Source organism: Bombyx mandarina, chromosome 28 (genome assembly GCF_030267445.1).
Source record: "Bombyx mandarina strain Sakado chromosome 28, ASM3026744v2".
NCBI lineage: Eukaryota > Metazoa > Arthropoda > Insecta > Lepidoptera > Bombycidae > Bombyx > Bombyx mandarina.
The window spans coordinates 3,348,922-3,368,865 of record NC_143233.1 but is presented as its reverse complement, the minus strand read 5'-3'; the positions used below and the strand labels follow the sequence as shown (position 1 = coordinate 3,368,865).

The 19,944-nt window shown below is 40.4% G+C and overlaps 1 protein-coding gene across 1 annotated transcript in view; it reads left to right on the top strand.

The window, feature by feature from the left end:
* The window catches only part of Apoltp (Apolipoprotein lipid transfer particle), an 85,677-nt gene that overhangs the window by 19,265 nt on the left and 46,468 nt on the right, over positions 1-19,944 (top strand). Inside the window, exons 12-28 of the mRNA XM_089738975.1 lie at positions 716-828; positions 3,040-3,194; positions 4,456-4,598; positions 5,021-5,197; positions 6,160-6,269; positions 7,111-7,437; positions 8,032-8,216; positions 9,193-9,378; positions 10,619-10,754; positions 11,576-11,755; positions 12,284-12,554; positions 14,398-14,690; positions 15,534-15,710; positions 16,445-16,639; positions 17,048-17,233; positions 18,068-18,237; positions 19,550-19,764. Of these exons, the coding sequence (XP_089595101.1) occupies positions 716-828; positions 3,040-3,194; positions 4,456-4,598; positions 5,021-5,197; positions 6,160-6,269; positions 7,111-7,437; positions 8,032-8,216; positions 9,193-9,378; positions 10,619-10,754; positions 11,576-11,755; positions 12,284-12,554; positions 14,398-14,690; positions 15,534-15,710; positions 16,445-16,639; positions 17,048-17,233; positions 18,068-18,237; positions 19,550-19,764 (3,219 nt within the window). The remainder of the gene's footprint in view (positions 1-715; positions 829-3,039; positions 3,195-4,455; positions 4,599-5,020; positions 5,198-6,159; positions 6,270-7,110; positions 7,438-8,031; positions 8,217-9,192; positions 9,379-10,618; positions 10,755-11,575; positions 11,756-12,283; positions 12,555-14,397; positions 14,691-15,533; positions 15,711-16,444; positions 16,640-17,047; positions 17,234-18,067; positions 18,238-19,549; positions 19,765-19,944) is intronic.

Genomic DNA, 19,944 nt, shown 5'->3' with positions numbered 1-19,944 from the left:
ATACATATCAGTTAGTGCTCGAGTGAATTGGTAATTGTAATATATTTCTTTCAGACTGGTTCATATTCTATTATTTACCTAACATGAATTCGCTGTGAATGAATGAATATACTTCACTATTCAGTCCAGATTTATAAAAAGTAGGAATTATTATCGATAACATGAATAATAATATAATAGAGATGTACCAACCATATAATAACAAGGAAATTGCATCTTATAAAAAAAAATTCTTTGATTTGGGTAATTATTGGTCATAATTGGTGTTCTGGGACCACAAAGGTTGTTAACGCTATTTCGACTACGACCTCATGTCTCAAGGTGGGTGGTGGAATTCACGCGATATGTATGTGCCTGGCAACTATATAACAGCAAACCTTGGATGAGGAACATTACGACTTACTACTCCCATACAAAAGGTCTAAAATAATTTGTGATCTTTGAGAATGCTACACACAAGCTACCCACAGACAGCCCACTGAGTTTCTCGCCGGATCTTCTCAGTGGGTCGCGTTTTCGTTCCGGCGGTAGATTCTGCGAAGCACTGCTCTTGATGTGACTAGTATTAGCAACACACCCGGTTTGAGCCCCGCCTACACGTTAGGGCGAAGCTAATGTAACCTCTCAAGGCTATCTATCAGCATAGGTAGGGGAAAAAAACAAGTATCTCCGTCTGTAAAGGCAATAGGAAAGCTTAACCTAAATAAATTTACAGTGCGCGAATGCTGCGAGGAGGAAACGCCGAATAAGATTCTAGAAATATTCCAAAATATAGTGAAGGAGATATCTAAAAAAGGTGCGATCAAGACCCGACAAGATAGGGATAATGTAAGTATAATATATTGAACGAACAATGTATTGGGTCGTAAAAGATTACCGCCTCTCTCAGTTGGTGACTCTGTGGACACGGCGTGACTAAGGTTACCGCCTCTCTCTGTTGGTAACTCTGTGGACACGGCCTGACTAAGGTTACCGCCTCTCTCTGTTGGTGACTCTGTGGATACAGCGTCTCTAAGGTTACCGCCTCTCTCTGTTGGTGACTCTGTGGGCACGGCGTGACTAAGGTTACCGCCTCTCTCTGTTGGTGACTCTGTGGATACAGCGTCTCTAAGGTTACCGCCTCTCTCTGTTGGTGACTCTGTGGACACGGCGTGACTAAGGTTACCGCCTCTCTCTGTTGGTGACTCTGTGGATACAGCGTCTCTAAGGTTACCGCCTCTCTCTGTTGGTGACTCTGTGGATACTGGTGGTATATATTCACTGGTGGTAGGACCTCTTGTGAGTCCGCACGGGTAGGTACCACCACCCCACCTATTTCCGCCGTGAAGCAGTAATGCGTTTCGGTTTGAAGGGTGGGGTAGCCGTTGTAACTATACTGAGACCTTAGAACTTTATATCTCGAGGTGGGTGGCGCATTTACGTTGTAGATGTCTATGGGCTCCAGTAACCACTTAACACCAGGTGGGCTGTGAGCTCGTCCATCCATCTAAGCAATAAAAAAAAAATAAAAAAAAATACAGCGTGTCTAAGGTTACCGCCTCTCTCTGTTGGTGACTCTGTGGATACAGCGTGTCTAAGGTTACCGCCTCTCTCTGTTGGTGACTCTGTGAATACAGCGTGTCTAAGGTGACCGCCTCTCTCAGTTGGTGACTCTGTGGACATGGCGTGACTAAGGTTACCGCCTCTCTCTGTTGGTGACTCTGTGGACACGGCGTGACTAAGGTTACCGCCTCTCTCTGTTGGTGACTCTGTGGATACAACGTGTCTAAGGTTACCGCCTCTCTCTGTTAGTGACTCTGTGGATACAGCGTGTCTAAGGTTACCGCCTCTCTCAGTTGGTGACTCTGTGGACATGGCGTGACTAAGGTTACCGCCTCTCTCTGTTGGTGACTCTGTGGATACAGCGTGTCTAAGGTTACCGCTTCCCTCAGTTGGTGACTCTGCGGACACGGCGTGTCTATAGTTACCGCCTCTCTCAGTTGGTGACTCTGTGGACATGACGTGACTAAGGTTACCGCCTCTCTCTGTTAGTGACTCTGTGGACACGGCGTGACTAAGGTTACCGCCTCTCTCTGTTGGTGACTCTGTGGATACAACGTGTCTAAGGTTACCGCCTCTCTCTGTTGGTGACTCTGTGGATACAGCGTGTCTAAGGTTACCGCCTCTCTCAGTTGGTGACTCTGTGGACATGGCGTGACTAAGGTTACCGCCTCTCTCTGTTGGTGACTCTGTGGATACAGCGTGTCTAAGGTTACCGCTTCCCTCAGTTGGTGACTCTGCGGACACGGCGTGTCTATAGTTACCGCCTCTCTCAGTTGGTGACTCTGTGGACATGACGTGACTAAGGTTACCGCCTCTCTCTGTTAGTGACTCTGTGGACACGGCGTGACTAAGGTTACCGCCTCTCTCTGTTGGTGATTCTGTGGACACGGCGTGACTAAGGTTACCGCCTCTCTCTGTTGGTGACTGTGGATACAGCGTGTCTAAGGATTTCTTTTTTCTATAGCATTAGGGTGTATTTGAGGCCGTCAGCGCAAAAGTGGCCTAACCCACAATTCATATTCATGCTTATGCATTGCAATTTATTTAAAACATAATAAATTTTGATGCAAAATCGGCCTATCCCTAGTTTCAATCCATAGACAACAGATGACTTTGTAAACATCATTTTAGCGCGTATTTTTTTGCTTACGAAGTATTGTAAAGGTAAATTCCTACCTCATTATCTCCATACTAACTATGGTAAGCTTAGACCACTTTTTCGTTGACGGCCTCAAATACACCCTAATGCTATAGAAAAAGAAAATAGAATGACATAACATGAATAATATATTTTTATACGTCTTGAACGTGTTATAAATTGATGAACACGGGCTGCACGCACGAAAAAGTGTCACGTTCCGCCTTAGCCTGAACGCGCAAACGAGACCGCAGAACAAACGATGGAGAGGCAAAATCGGCCCAAGAATTAATTTATCGAAAAAATTTTTAATTTTCATTCATTTTAATTAACTCCTTCTTTGCCATTAACTTCCGCAGATCGTGATAGCAATAAAGGCTCTCGGTAACATCGGTGGTTTCAAACTAGAATTCGCCGATGTATTGATGAGTATCATTGGCGACTCCTATCTGCCTGTACCCATACGATTGACGGCCATTGACGCGTTCAGGAGGACGCCTTGTGCGGAAACACGGTAATGTACATGAAAGTCATTAAAAATATTGTCTTTATCATTAATATTACTAGGCCGGGGTTTGTGGGTTCGATTCCCATATCGGTAAAACCATTCGTGTGATTAACAGGTTTCTTTGCTTTTATTTGGATGGTTAATATCTATATATGGGTGTATATAAAGTATATGTATTGTTTTCCGGTTCCCATAGTAGTGGGAATCTTCATTTGGGGTCGGATGACCGTGCGTCACTTGTTCACGGTCTTTATTATTGTTACGCCGGTAAGCGTAACGCCATCTATCGCCGAATAGTCTAACGAATATCGAAGGATCAAGTAGCATCTAGAACGCTCGCGAAGTACAACGCCATCTATTGTCATAGCGGAAACACACATTACTAGACGTTTGTGGAATATTCTCGACGATTCTAGGGATTTCGTCTCGACTATAAAAGCATTGCAGAGACGGCACGCAGTCAGTTAGTAATCGGAACTATTCGAAGCAAAACAGCGAACGAAACCTGATATCTGAAGCGAAGCGGAACAAGTGAATTGAGAGTTTTAAAGTGTTTGTGCAGTATTTTAAGTGCTCTAAGTGCTAAAGTGGAATTTTATTTATCCCGAACCCCAGCGCGTAACATTGTCGCGTAAAATTTAATAAAATAAAATAAAAACTGTACAACTATTCCATTAAAAAAACTGTACAACTTTACTGTTCCCTTCTAAATTTTATGTATACTATATTATTTGTTATTACCTTACAAAATTAATTCGTTTTTAATACGCTTTTACGCGTATTAGCTTCAGACGTATGTATGTATGTAACGGAATCTTTGAACATGATTTTGACCCCCTTCAAAACATCGGATTACCTCAAAATTCGGTATACTTATTAAGGACCGATGACAATTCAATATTTAAAAAATTGAAATTCAACTAAAAAATGAAAAATAAATAATAGTTTAAAAAAAAAACTAACAAAATACGCTTTTATAGAAAATCCAATTAATAAATTTTATAGCATGCACATCCCTATTTTGTTCTACTCGTGGGTCTTGGAGGGGTATGCATGCGGGCGGGGCGGCAGAGACGTCGCCTGCCAACCACACGAAGCTTCGGAAAACGAGTCACTGTCAGTCGATATAGCACCAACGAACCATACCTCACATCGATATCATTAAAATTATACACCTTAAACTGGGATAGTTTTAATAATTCGTTATAATTTTAATTGAAAATAGTGTAAGAAAAAACGATTTTATTTTTTTGTTTGTTTGTCACAGCGAATATTTCTTGGAGACGTACCGCGAGGACTTCGTGAACATCGAGGTCCGTATAGCTTCTTACATCCAGGTGATGCGCTGCCCGGACCTGACCACCGTGAGGACGATATTCCACGCGCTACGCCACGAGCCGGTTAACCAGGGTATGCGAAACGAATTTGTTCATCTAGAACAGGGGTCCGCAATTAAAATCAAACCCGCAAAATTATATTTTGCGTAATTACTGGTGGTAGGACCTCTTGTGAGTCCGCGCGGGTAGGTAGAACCATACCACCTATTTCTGCCGTGAAGCAGTAATGCGTTTCGGTTTGAAGGGCGGGGCAGCCGTTGTAACTGTACTGAGACCTTAGAACTTATATTTCAAGGTGGGTGGCATTTACGTTGTAGATGTCTATGGGCTCCAGTAACCACTTAACACCAGGTGGGCTGTGAGCTCGTCCACCCATCTAAACAATAAAAAAAAAATCTTTGAATCCACTAAACTTCAATAATCCTAAAGGCGTGATAATACGCACACAAACGAATGCTATTACTACATAATTAACGATTGAAAGTTTCCCTCCAGCGGCCACATTCGTGTGGAGTCACCTGAAGAACCTGGGCCAGTCGTCACTCCCGTCCAGGGTGGAGATCCAGGGTCTGCTGTCCGGGAACACCATGCCGCAGCTGGAGGACAGCCCCGACTTCAGAATGTTCTCGAAGAACTACGAGCAGAGCGTTTTCTTCGACCAATACAACGCTGGTAAGTCCAGGCTGCTATATCAATCTGCTCCATAGATTTCCTCAGAGTTCGAAAGACTACCTACCACCAATAACATGAATCCTGTCGAGACTAAATTATCTGTACTAATAATATTATAAAGAGGAAAGATTTGTTTGTTTGTATTGAATAGGCTCCGAAACTACTGAACCGATTTGAAAAATTATTTCACTGTTTGGAAGCTACACTATTCCCGAGTGACAAAGGCAATAATTTTTTTTTAAAAAAATTAGGGATCCTTACTAAAACTCCAATAATGTAACCAAAGGTGTAAAAAAATTACCTAAAATATTCTTAACATCGCGTACCCTGCGAAAACTATTGATGATAAAATAAAACAATGTACTACGATTTTGTAGAACACATTATTATTTACAAAAAGTGTCGCGACAACATATGTGTAACTGTTATAGTTACGTCGCAATAAGTGTTATTTTATTTAAAAAAAATGAAACAACGTCAAATATCGTTGAAATTTTTGTTAAAGACCCGAGCGAGCCGGAGCGGGCCGCTAGTGTATAATAATCATCATCATCTTACTTGTTTGAAAGCAGCGAAGCAGTTATGATCATTGAGACTACGACCTCATGTCTCAAGGTCGTAGGCGCTATTCACATTCTAATTATGCTTAAGCTCAAGTGGCTCCATCGTATAACTTCCAATTTATAATTGAAAACGCTGACAACCAAACTAAAGGAACAACAATAATTGTAACTATAGAGACCTTAGAACTTATATCTCAAGGTGGGTGGCGCATTTACGTTGTACATGTCAATGGGCTCCAGTAACTACTTAACACCAGGTGGGCTGTGAGCTCGTCCACCCATCGATGCAATAAAAAAAGAAAAAAAAACTTATCAAACGTGCCAACGTTGCAGATATAAGAGCGAATAGACACGGCACGAGCTCGAAATCTAACTATCTAAATAATTTGCTCCATTCAGGTGGAAACTACGAAGCCAATGTGGTGTTCTCACCGGACTCTTACATCCCAAGGTCGCTGTCGCTCAATCTGACTGTGGATATGTTTGGCGAGTCGATCAACGTTCTCGAGGTGAGTTATAAGCTTGCATCAAAATGTGACATGCCCTTCGACTAACTTTACCTATTGGTGAAAAGTGTGTTCTTAAAGACACTTTTTATGCGAGCAAGATCGGTCTCAGTCGGACCCGGTGAGATTTTGCCGTGGGCAGCGGCTTGGCTCTGCCCCTGGCATTGCTGAGGCCCGTGGGCGACAATAACCACTCACCATCAGGCCGTATGATCGTCTGCCTACAAGGGCAATAAAAAAAAATTGCTAACATCTGCCCGAGCGCCTTCAAAGGAGACAGCTAGAAGGCAGCTGCTTCGCGAATGAATCTACTACCGGATCGGAATCGCGATCCGCTGAGAAGATCCGTCGAGAAACTCAAAGGGCTTTTAAAAACCATTCTCGTGTGTACGGTGACCAAATATATGAAAAATTATTTGAATACTTACAACTTTGTTGTTAAAAGTGACAACCCTTGAGCTCATGTTTCAAGGTGGGGGCGGCATTTACTTTGTAGATACCTTTGGGCTCCGGTAACCACTTAACACCAGGTGGGCTATGAGTTCGTCCACCTATAAAATCAATAAAAAACCATAAATCTTCGAGCGTATCTCGAAGATTTATGGTTTTTATTTATTCAGTGACTTCAAATTTAGGATTACTATGTTATTATCGGGTATTTCAATTAACTGTTGAAATCAAAATCCTTAATGAAAAGTAAAATATGATATAAAAGGCCATGTTATTCCATCCCTCAGCCACAAAGTGATTTTTGTATTACTATTCATATGACCGGTGAGAACAATGACGTCACTGTACAATACGCTATGTTTGAATCGATCTGAACGCATCGAAATTTTTCTAGATGAAGGCCCGCGCCGAAGGCTTCGAATCGTACTTCGAGAACTACTTCAGCCGAAACGGACCGTTCAGCAAGAGCAATATCATGGAAAAGATCAACAGCATGCGTTTCGCGCGTTCGCTAAACGACACTGAGGACGTGAGAAGCAAGATCGACGACTTGGGCTACGAGAACGAAGCTCTCAAACACAGGCTCCCCCTGGCGGAGCTCGGGATCAAGGTCTTCGGTAATGAGATATCGTACTGGAGCGCCGAGGGCGACGACGAGATACGCAAGTCTCTGGCCAGGCTGAACCCGGAGTTGAGGATCATGGAGATCTTGTCTGGAAAGGTAACTTGGTGTGATCTGTTTTTTTTTACCTATATTGATAGCCTTGAGCTAAAAATCGCAGCAGATGGAGGGAAATCGTACGGGAGAAACTGATGCAGCGGGAGAGTCACGACCCTCAGTATTGAGGAAAACGACGCGAGGAGGAGGATAGCCTTGAGAGACTATTTCAGCTTCGCCCTAACGCTTAGGTGAACTCACGGGAGGCAACAAGAGCAACAAAAAAGTGTCATGTTCCGCCTGAGCTTGCAAGCGAGAGCGCAGAACAAGCGATGGAAAGGCACGATCGGCCCAAGCGTTGACTTGTGACACATTCATCTCTCTTCTCACGTGACGTCAGAGCTAGCAATACGAATAGTTCTGCTACTGAGGCTATCAAGTAAAACTATTGTCTGTAAACCGACCTTACAGACCAATTTTTTTTTGTTTTTTGTTTTTAGTAACTACTGAGGAGCTTTAGTGTTATCAATACACAATCAAAAGACAAAATGTGATTTAATTAAATGAATATAAGCCTTTTAGTGTCAGGCATTACGGTCGAATTTCGTTTGCTGATCGTTCGTACACTCATATACGAAATCGATTGTTATCTTTCAGGAAATTTCGTACAACAAAGCGTCGTTGTTCTTAGACACGACCTACTCGGTGCCGACCGGGTGCGGTCTGCCTCTGAACATGAATTTAATGGGAACGAGCTACGTCAATACCAGGATGTCGGGTACAGTCGAGTACAAAAATTCGCGATCCGGTAACTTGGACTTCGAGGGGAAACTGAGGCCGAGGTAAGTTAACGCTTTTGTGATTGATAGTACTATGAGCACGCAAGGGTTGGTATCTCCGTTAACTGCCACAGCGTACTAATATATTTGTTTTCAATGACTAGATTAGATCTGTTGAGGCGTCTTATTGCTTATGTGGGTGGACGAGCTCACGGCCCAACTGGTGTTAAGTGGTTACTTGGTGCTGGTCGTTCTCTTTACAGATAAACATCTCTGAGGAACTGTTGGAGATGATACCATCATCTCGTTTTTACCATCGCACCGCCCAACACAGAAGTAGAGTTCATACTATCTGGAGCCACTGTGTTCATCCACAGTGCGTTTCCAGAGATCTTTTTTGCCACGTACCATCCGGCTTTGGAATGAGCTCCCCTCCACGGTGTTTCCTGAGCGCTATGATATGTCCTTCTTCAAACGAGGCTTGTGGAGAGTACTTAACGATAGGCAGCGGCTTGGCTCTGCCCCTGGCATTGCTGACGTCCATGAGCGACAGTAACCACTCACCATCAGGTGGGCCGTATGCTCGTTTACCTACAAGGGCAAGAAAAAAAAAACATACCAATTTTATTGCCCATGGACATCTACAACGTAAATGCGCCACCCACCTTGAGATATAAGTTCTAAGATCTCAGTATAGTTACAACGGCTGCCCCACCCTTCAAACCGAAACGCATTACTGCTTCACGGCAGAAATAGGCAGGGTGGTGGTACCCACCCGTGCGGACTCACAAGAGGTCGCACCACCAGTAATTACGCAAATTATAATTTTGCAGGTTTCATTTTTATTACACGATGCTATTCCTTCACCGTGGAAGTCAATCGTGAACATTTTAACAATTCATTAGAAAAATTAGTACCCACCTGAGATTCAAACACCGATTCATCGCTCAACACGAATGCACCGGACGTCTTATCCTTTAGGCCACGACGACTTCAATTTAATAAAAGCGTGTTAAAAAACAGTATACGATTCTAACAGTGTGGCGGTAAACGTGGCTGCCACCATGAGCGTCGTGGCTGGAGGGCTCAGCTCGAGCGGGATCCGCGTCAACTGGCGCCTGTACACCGCCACCGCGGTCGAGGCACGGCTCTCCGTGCGCGGCCTGGGGCTGCTCAGACTGCACCTCTCCCTGCCTATCGACAAGCAAGAGATCTTTGCTGCCAAGTGAGTATAAGTGGGAATGGGAGTAAACGAAATGCGGTAGGCCGCGGCTTGACTCTGCCCCTAGCATTGCTGAAGTCCATGGGCGACGGTAACCACTCACCATCACGTGGGCCGTATGCTCGTCTGCCTAGAGGCAAGCAAGGGCAATAAAAAGAAAAAAACGACAAAAGAAAAATCTTCCAATGAGTCAGTGAAGCTCTCTCCGATTTATTTTTTTAAAAATAGGGTGATCGTCTTGAGGGACCATTTCAGCGTAACCTTAACAAGTAGGTGAGCTTACGGGGCTCAAACCTGCCGTTGTTAGCCCGAATGTTGTTATTTGGAACTTGTTTATATTATATGCAAGCTTCTCGTGAAAATTTCAAACGTCTTTTTGTTTTATCATGACTATAACCACACATTTTTTTATACTAAGTGTGATTTTGTATGCCTCATTTGGTGCAGTAATCTGGGCATAAATTGAATATCAAAGTTCACAATCGACGGATATGTTGGGATTAATAATATTACCACACAACACGTTAAATGATTTTACCATTGTACCGTACACATAATTAAAATAATTTACAGTCAACTAAGACTCTTCTCTTAATGGTCAGTAGCCACGAAAACTCTTAAAGTATTCAAAACGTCCTAAATAATAAAAAAAATAAGATAAAAGATATATGATAATAAGAAACGCGAAATTAAGCTGTAAAAGTAGTTTTGATTACATACAGAATTCCACCCGAAACAGAAAGTAACTAAATACGTTTGTATTTCATTACATAGACAATGGAAACGTCGCCCATACAGCCAAATCTTATAAATAACATTTCCACAGATAATCTTGTAATGTTTTCAATTTATTGATTGACACAAGATAGAATATAGCCTGTGTATGCAAAAATCAAGATACATATGGAATCTAAAGAACAAAATTTGCTAAATTAGAGATGTATAATTGATATAAATGCTTACTAACCATCACGCCACGTTAACTGGTGCCGTGCTAAGTTCGTAAAGAACTTGTATTACGGGTACCAGATAACGGAAATAAATGTAAGATTTTTATTATACACATACATATATTTAATATACATCCATAACCCTGGAAAAGACATTTATATTTATCATACAAATATCTTCCCTTGGCGGGATTCGAACCCGCGACCCCCTTGTGTAGTGACTCATGTCACTTACCACTACACCAGACGGCCGTTATATATTCGAAATCGATCCTTAAACCTTTGTAATACAGGTCGGAATTGATCATACTACACGGCGACAAAGAAATACAGCAAGGCGGATTGAACAAGAACAGAATAGAACAGAACACTTGCAGTTGGTCAACTTTTGACAACGCTGTAGGGATCAAAGTATGCGCATCCTATCAGGTATGTTTTTTTTTCTTCAATATAAAAATATTGTCTTTAGATTTTCAGCAAATATATTAATAAAACGTGTACTAAAAACAATAATAGATGTCGGCTCGCATGGCTATGAGATATATTTGTCGCGAGTTTATTGATATTCAACATTAATCACACGCTACTTGAACGGTGACGTCATTGTGCAAAAGAATGCTATCTCTGTCTACAATAAAATTAAAACGCTTATAAATTATTGATTTCCGATTAGCGATGAGCTTTTTATGTGATTTAAAAAATTCATAAAAATATGTATATAGACCGTCATATATGAGGAATTTTAACATATAACTACACTGATAATAATTAATACTTTAGCGAAATGATAGCGAAACTTAATACGCCTAAGTTCAAGAGTCATCACTATCAAGATAGACAAAGTTCATCGTCATCACCATCGACCAGGGTCGTCGACTTACCCTTCCCTAATTTATGCCACTAATCAGGTCATCCTAAGTTAAAAGTTATTTAAATATGTCCGGTCGTAATAACATACCGATCCAATAGTATCCAATACGTTAATTGTTACATAATAGTAATTATATCTTGTTATTTGTATGAAGTATATTTTGCTTTAATTGACAAGGTTACTTTACAAATATATTGGCAACATTAACAATCGAACTAAAATTATAAAGTCAATTTTTATTACGTTTTTTTTATTTTATCAAATGAAATACTATACAAATACTAATAAAAAAATAGTAAACGTGTGCTTCAAAAAAATCAGACGAAATCTAATGATGTTTTGCAAACTATGGGATATTCTAATAGTTTTTTTTTTACAGTTCCCAAACATGACAAATTTAAGAGACGCACCATACTTCCTAATGAGTGGACCGGCCAAATACATTCTGTCCTTAGAAAAAGCCGATCCGTCAGCTAAAACATACGCCCTTGAGTACAAGTGGGATAGGAATAGTACAAATGACGTCATAAGTTTCTCATTCGATACTCCCGATAGTCAAGTAAGTTACAATTTTGATTTATTTTATTTAAAAGAAACTGCCTAAAAAAATAAAAGATAATATTTGCGTTAACAATTATACTTAATATAATAGTTATTAATAATAGTTTTATTTTTTAGTCTGCGAAATGAATGTTTTGGTTAAACGCTTCCTTCAAAACTATTCAATTTTTTCATATTCTTGTCTAAATTTGCATCCGTATACCTACTAAACGAAAAAAATTATTGCAAAAAAGTTTTCCGAACATTCTTGGGACACGTGCAATAAAACATCTATACTAATATATAAATCTACAGTGGTTTTTATGGATGTTCCGTTATAACTACTGAACCGTGCATCCGATTGACTTGAAACTTGGTATCCATGTAGAAAATACATGTACTTAATGGATAGGCTAATATTTATATGAGTGTTGGACTCCCTATACCAGAAAATCTTTGTGAGGGTGAGAATTAACAATGTTAATTTTAAATGCCCAGCGAAGCGGATGGGTACAGCCAGTATTCAATAATTATTTAATTTCAACAGGAAAAACGAATGATTAATGCAGCTTTAAGCTTATCGAACACGTCGAGTACGGCGGTGCTGTCGTTCCAGTCGGCCAAAAGCACATTAAAAGCTCAGGCCCTGTACAGGAACCAGCAATACGATAAGTCGTTGGAGGCGAGCTTAGACGTGGACGGACGGAAACAGTTCGACACTAAAATGTCGGTGAAGCGTTACAACATCAAGAACGGCTACGTTTGGATACCGAACGCGTACTGGGTCGTCGACAACGATCGCGTCGCTGAACTTTCTGGTAATATATATATATTAATACGTGAAGCAAAAACTTTGTACCCCTTTTTACGGAAATTGCGCGGACGGAGGAGTATGAAATTTTCCACACTTATAGAGAATATAGAGAAGAAGTGCACAATGCTAATATTTTTTTTTAAATAATGCATAAAAGATACATTAAATCAATAAAGAAAACATTACACACACTACATACCATGTATTTGACGCACACACGCATGCATACTATTTATTGTCAAACTTTTGTTCTTGACGTCTGTTGTCAAATTGAGAATAGATTAAATATTGTTTGTCTTTGTTAATGTTTTTTATAGTGTAGTCTTGACGAAATTTGTGATTATAGAAGTATAAAATACAATCATAATAGTGTACAAACTTACAATTCCAATTAATTATAGTCAAATTTCGACTACTGCGGGACCTTTAGTATATATTATTAAACTAGCTGACCCGGCAGACTTTTGCCTCAATCGATAAATAAAAGACTTTAGTATAAAATAAATTTAAAAAAACAAAAGGAATACCATATATATATATATATATATATATATATATATAGATTAAACGACCAGAAAACTTAAGACTCACCTCTTCAGAATCAATCAAAGACAACGTACCTTGTATTGAACGTAACAAAAATAAAAAAAAAGATTTATTGCAAACCAATCAAATCATCGTGGCCTAAAGGTACCACCACCCTGCCTATTTCTGCCGTGAAGCAGTAATGCCTTTCGGTTTAAAATGCGGGGCAGTCGTTGTACTATACTAAGACCTTAGAACTCATATCTCAAGGTAGGTATTGGCATTTACGTTGTAGATGTCTATGGGCTCCAGTAATCACTTAACGCTTGGTGGGTCGTAAACTCGTCCAACCACCAAAGCAATAAAATAAAAAAAGTAATTTGAACAGGATTGACAGCAAATTAAACATATAAATAAATTAGTAACATAATAATAAATATATCAGTGTTCTTAGTGCGAGTTTTTTAACGTTCTCCATAGCGTAAAAGTTAACTCTAACTAACTAAGTGTGTTAAGTATGGTGTTGGAACATTTCGCCTCGACGACCCGTCGGTCGGGCGTCCTCGGGGTGGCGCCGCGTGTCTGGTTGTAGTGTTGACCGCGGGAACCCCCCTACTCTGACCGGGTTTTGACCCCGGACGGAGATCGGACGTCGGGTGTAAGAGTGCAGGGGAGTCGTTTAGTGCGGTAGGACCCTAAAATTCTCTGGGCCCGCGGTCTGCTCCCAATACCTTGCAGATCGTCAAGTCCCACATACCCCGCGCGCCTGCTGGGCATGGACCTCGTAGGAGGTTCGGCCCCTGGCCCTACAAAAAAAAAAGGTGCGTGTACTTATGTACCCACTAAGAAGTTATACTTTATTTTTATTAAATTTATTTCTTTTTTTTATTTCAATTTTAATAAATTGGAAAAAAAAATTGATTAAACAACATCCTCAAACACGCATATTGGATATCCCTTTTCTTGACATCGTATAAATTCGGCAATTCTCGGTACGGTTCGGAAAGTTCACCTGCGGCTATATTCAGACTCGCCAAGTTACGTCGGTCGTATTGTAATGAGCGATTTAGTGGGCAACTTCATTCTGTTAATTTTGTGTCACGGTGCGCGCGCATCGTATAATTTCACTCTCATCAATTTTTCATAACGCGCCTAAAGAAGTATAACTTCAAAAAGGTGTCGGAAAGTTTGCCTACGTTTGCCGCCAGGGGCGCTGTTCCAACTGCATACAAATTTTAATTAACTTTCACGCTATCGAGAAAGTAAAAAAACTCGCACTACGGCCACTATTGTTGTCACGTAACACGGGTATTTCCTTATAGGCGTCTTCAAAGTCAAATCTAAAGGCGGCGTGTCCCAGTGCGACATAACAGTTGACTTCCAAACGAAACAGCTGGCCAGTCGCCTCACGGGCTACTACATACTGAACGGCCCCACGCACGGCGCCAACCTCAGACTTGACTACCGGTTCAACAAGAACTCGAACCAGACCATCAAAATGGAGGGCCTCTTCACGGAAAAAGCGGCCGGTTACAGACACGACATTTACGCGGAAGTCGAAATGCAATTCACCGCCTATCCCGTATACAATTTTTATTCGGTGTTCAAGAACGTTGTAAGTACATATTTAATACGCTTCTTTTTTTATTAGCTTCAGACGTATGTATGTAACGGAATCTTTGAACGTGATTTTGACCCCCTTCAAAACGTCGGATTAACTCGAAATTTAGTATACTTATTAAGGACCGACGACAATTCGAGATTTAAAAAAAAATGAAAAAATTGAAATTCAACTAAAAAATTAAAAATAAATAATAGTTTAAAAAAACTAACAAAATACACTTTTATAGAAAATGTAACTAAAAAATATAATATTTTTTTAATAAATTTGAATTAAAAATAGTGCAAGAAAAATTTATTTTATTGTAAAAAAGAGTAACCTAAATAACCCTTCTACTCATATCTGTTAAAAAAAATGTAATAGGTAATAAATAAATAAACAATTGAACTTTTAGAAGTTTATATTGTACCTGTCTAATTATATTGTCATTAATAGTAAAATAAACTAAAAACAAATTAAGTACATATATGAAATTATTCTGACTTATTTTAATAATATAAGAAATTATGTAATTAATAATATACTTATATGAAATTACTCTGACATATCCTCTGAATCATTTGATTCAGAACTCTCTGAACTGGATTCAGCATCATTTTGTAAGTTTATAATAATTTCGCCCATCATTGTATTAAATCTCATATCAGTAATGAGAGCAAGCGTCCCCGCCCCTCCGTCCCCCCGCTCATAAACCTAAGGCGCGGCCAACTAGTTCTGCGCGCACAATAATCTAACAACGATTTGCGAAGATTTGATCGAAACAAAATGATCTTTAAGTTTAACAGCATAAGATTTATTTTAGCTCGTTTTGTATTTCGAAAAAAAAAATCGTTTCAGAAAACTCAAAGTCACGTCGACATTGGCTTCAACGTGAGCTCGTCGAAGAAAGAGAAGGAAGATCCATCCTTCGTACTGAAGTTCATTCGAGTGGATAAGCCCAATGGGGTTAAAATCGACACTGGACTCAATTTACGCCGACCGAAGACTATCGATGTTAAATTTCAATTCGAAGGGGTAAGACAGTGATGCCATGTTTGGCAGGACCTCTTGTGAGTCCGTACGGGTAGGTACCACCGCCCTGCCTATTTCTGCCGGGAAGCAGTAATGCGTTTCGGCTTGAAGGGTGGGGCAGCCGTTGTAACTATACTTGAGACCTTAGAACTTATCTCAAGGTGGGCGGCGCATTTACGTACATGTAGATGTCTATGTGCTCCAGTAACCACTTAGCACCAGGTGGGCCGTGAGCTCGTCCACCCATCTAAGCAATAAAAAAAGCTCTTCTCCTTGTTTCAGTGTCAGCTTCTTTAAATGTCATTATTGCCAGAGTTGAGCTTTTAATAAACTTCAATCTTTATTTACACACGTGTTCTGTTAATTGCATTACAAAACGGAATGAGATAATATTGTTTTGTTTCGAATATCAATCTATTGATTATGTTGTAATTAAAGTCTATAAGTCAAAACGAACGTATTTAAAAAAAAAAACACGGAAGACAATACATTGTTACTTAAAAACTTAGAAACTAATTTTACGAAAAACGAGGCTGTAAGGACTCAGTCCATTGCCTGCTTGCAAGAGCAACAAAACATTAAAAAAAAAAAACATTAAAAATCAAATTAAAACCAGATGAGATTTAATTAAATAATGTCCTACTAATATAGTAAAAAGTTGCTGAGACTTCAGTTACATATTTTGGGAGAACCCGAGAAGCTACGAATCCTTATCTAAATTGGGCTACTTTCAACAGATCGGGCCAAAGTATACGACTTTAGCGCTTTTGAACTTCAATCCCAAATCAAGAGAGATACTCGTATCGGGATACCTGTTCCTACCCCCCGGGGCTCAACTGTATTTGGACTCTGAATTGAACATGACCCTGCCCACATTGCATCCTTGCAACATCAAAACGAAAGTTCACGAGAAACAACCTAATGAATACCAGGTAAGGTCCGTTTTTCTCTGGCGATCCTTAAGTCGGTAGATCCCGAATTTTAACAGTATATTTGTGGGCTCTTTAACATAATACTACCCTATATTTAAGGCAAATAAGGTCAATTTTACTCTAACAACTATTTAGCGTTTGTTCGACTTTTGACATAAACCATATGACGCTACATGAAGACAATTACTTTTTACGTTTACTGGTGGTAGGACGTCTTGTGAGTCCGCACGGGTAGGTACCACCACCCTGCCTAATGCGTCTCGGTTTGAAGGGTGGGGCAGCCGTTTTACTGTTAAAAAGTGAGACCTTACAACTCATGTCTCAAGGTGGATGGCGGCATTTACTTAGTAGATATCTATGGGCTCCGATAATCACTTAAAGCAATAAAAAAAAAACTGTTTGTACCAGGTGAATTCTGTTGGCATATGGTTCACGGGCGTGGACTTCAACGTAGACGCCTTGTACCAGGACCAGTCCAAGACCAACATGGCGTCGCATCGTCTGAAAGCGATGATAAACAGCAACCACTTCAAGAACATAGCCGTCGACGGGCGATTCACTCAGGACAACCGACAAGTCACTTTTATAGGAGTGGTGAGTACTCCAATCTTACCGACAGAGGGCGGCCGTGGAGCACGCACGCGCTCCGGCCGGTCATTGACCCTTAAGGGGGGCACTACACGGGGAAGTACCGCCGGTTTCTGCGGATTGTCAAAATACAGTAGATTGGGGGAATAGAGACTAGAGTTAGAATAGGAACAAATCTGGGATGTTTAGTCCTTAGATTTAACTTTGTTGAACTGAAAATGACTTTTATTTAGTGTATGAGAATATAAAAAAAAAAATTAATTTAGTCATCAAAGTTTTGTAACTCATTAAAGATATTAAAAAGTTATTACCTAATGTTAGATACCTACCTAACAACTAAATAGTGCCAGCCCTATCGAAAAACTCTATTGTCCCCATGCGCAGATTCACCCCAAAAGCCAACGTGAATCGGGTCAAGCCAGTTTTTATCAGTTTTATGTATATTTTGTAATGAACTACGCATCGTATATAAAAGTGTAAGACTCCAGAACCATTTTAATCTCAATTTTATTGGTATTACCCTAAGAAAACCATTGATAATTTGTGTTAGTTTTGGAAAGGGTCCCGATTCCCCCCAATCGACGGTACAAAGAAAATATTAAAAAAAAAGAAAACGTGACAGGTACGATAGGAATATAGGAATGTGACTTCGATCTTTTGTCTCGATATTGGTAGCGACAACTTTAATTTCAATAACAACTTAAAGACAAGTCACTGAAATAGCTGTGGCCTAATTTATTAAGATCGCGTTGATGTTGGCCAGGACCACTTAGTTAGGTCAATTATCTGAGGTAAAAAAATAAATATAAACAAACATGTAAACTATTAAAATTTCCATAGGGTGAATACAACGGGGACATCTACAGAACCCTAATACGTCACGTCGTGCTGTCGGAACAGAATTTCACGACGTACGCCGAATTGGACGTTAATGAGAAGGCATACAGTTTCGATTTGAATGCGGATTTGAACAACAACACAAGCGTCAATCTGGACATACACATCGACGAGTGAGTGTTTTGAATTGAACTAACGGAACATATATTTATTAATTATGGGACGATGTGGAGGGGTACCCTAACCGGGAAAAAACGTCCGTAACGTAAGATTTTTATTAGTAATGCACACAGTGTACGATTTAACTTTGTAATAACGTACAAAATAACATATTTTTTTATCATTCATTGACCACGATCTCAGAGCGTTCGTTTGCGCAATACACTAACTCTTAAGCAAACAACCGTGAACGAAGTGTACCACAATAAGTTCGCACGTTACCGAATGACCGTGGGTTGTTGCGAAGCCTCCAGTTTTATTTGCTTTATACCTCGAATAAAACTTAAAATTAATGTTTTTATAATAAGGAACTTCGTTCCTATCCGGTGTCCCACGACACCACATATCTTTTTTTATACAACGGCTCTACTAGTCTCTGTATAAAAATGAACGTAAGTGTACACGCGTACTTTTTGTCGAAAAATATAATTTTTAACCGACTTCAAAAAGGAAGTTTTCAATTCGACCGGTTTTTTTTGGTGATTGAACCAATTTTGATGATTTTTTATTATTGGAAAACCAATGCGATTCGTGTTACATTTAAATCTTATCAAAATCTGACGAATATTTTTTAATTATGTCTTATAAATGCATATTTAAGTGAATTCGAAGACATCGATCATATTCTCAATTTATTTTGTTTAAGTCGATTTTTTATTTTGTAAAATGTTTGGTTCTATATCTGATTAACTTGTAACTTTGTACAATTTGTTGATCCTTGAGAGGCAGTGGACAGCACCAGCAATGTGGGACAGATGGCTCTCAAGCAGTTGTAACAGCTCTCCTCAGGACATACTCGATTAGAACCATGCACAAAAACCGTAAACTAACTAAGATTTTGCGCTGGTCCCTGGTCTCTACGTTGGTCCGATCAAATTAAGTTGACATTGGATTCCAGCATCAATGTTGCTATCCCCTGCGCAGAGGACACGAATGAATGGAGTAACAGAGTCCAAATAAAAGTGCTCCGTAATGGTCGCGACCTTCAGCACTGAGGACCACGACGCAAATATTACTGGTGGTAAGACCTCTTGTGAGTCTGCGCGGGTAGGTACCACCACCCTGCCAGTTTCTGCCGTGAAGCAGTAATGTGTTTCGGTCTGAAGGGTGGGGCAGCCGCTGTAACTATACTGAGATCTTAGAACTTATATCTCAAGGTGGGTGGGGCATTTACGTTGTAGATGTCTATGGGCTACCATAACCAACCTAAGCAATAAAAAAAAAAAAAAACGCACGGAAGAGGAACTAAGATTTGAATTATTGTAGTTTAAGGGACGTCCAGATCTCATACCACCGCTGGCTGTACGATCACCAGAAGCGACTGAGCGTGGCTGTGAACTGGGACGCGAACCGGAACCCGTCCCAGAAGGTCAGCATCGACGTGCAGCTCGACAACAAGGGACCGTGGCACCACGCCGCCCACCTGTCCTTGTACTACCCGGGCAGGATGGTCACCGGCGAACTCGAGGTCCTGCTCAGAGGTTGGTTTGAGTTGCTTCAGAAGTTCAACTTCTCTAATGCTAGGGCGCTTTCTAGGCACGCACAAACAATCGCCACCATTTCAGTCTATTTCTGCTGTGAACCTGTAGCGCGTTCGGGTTTACCGGGTAGAGCAGTCGTAGGATGGTCACCGGCGAACTCGAAGTCCTGCTCAGAGGTCG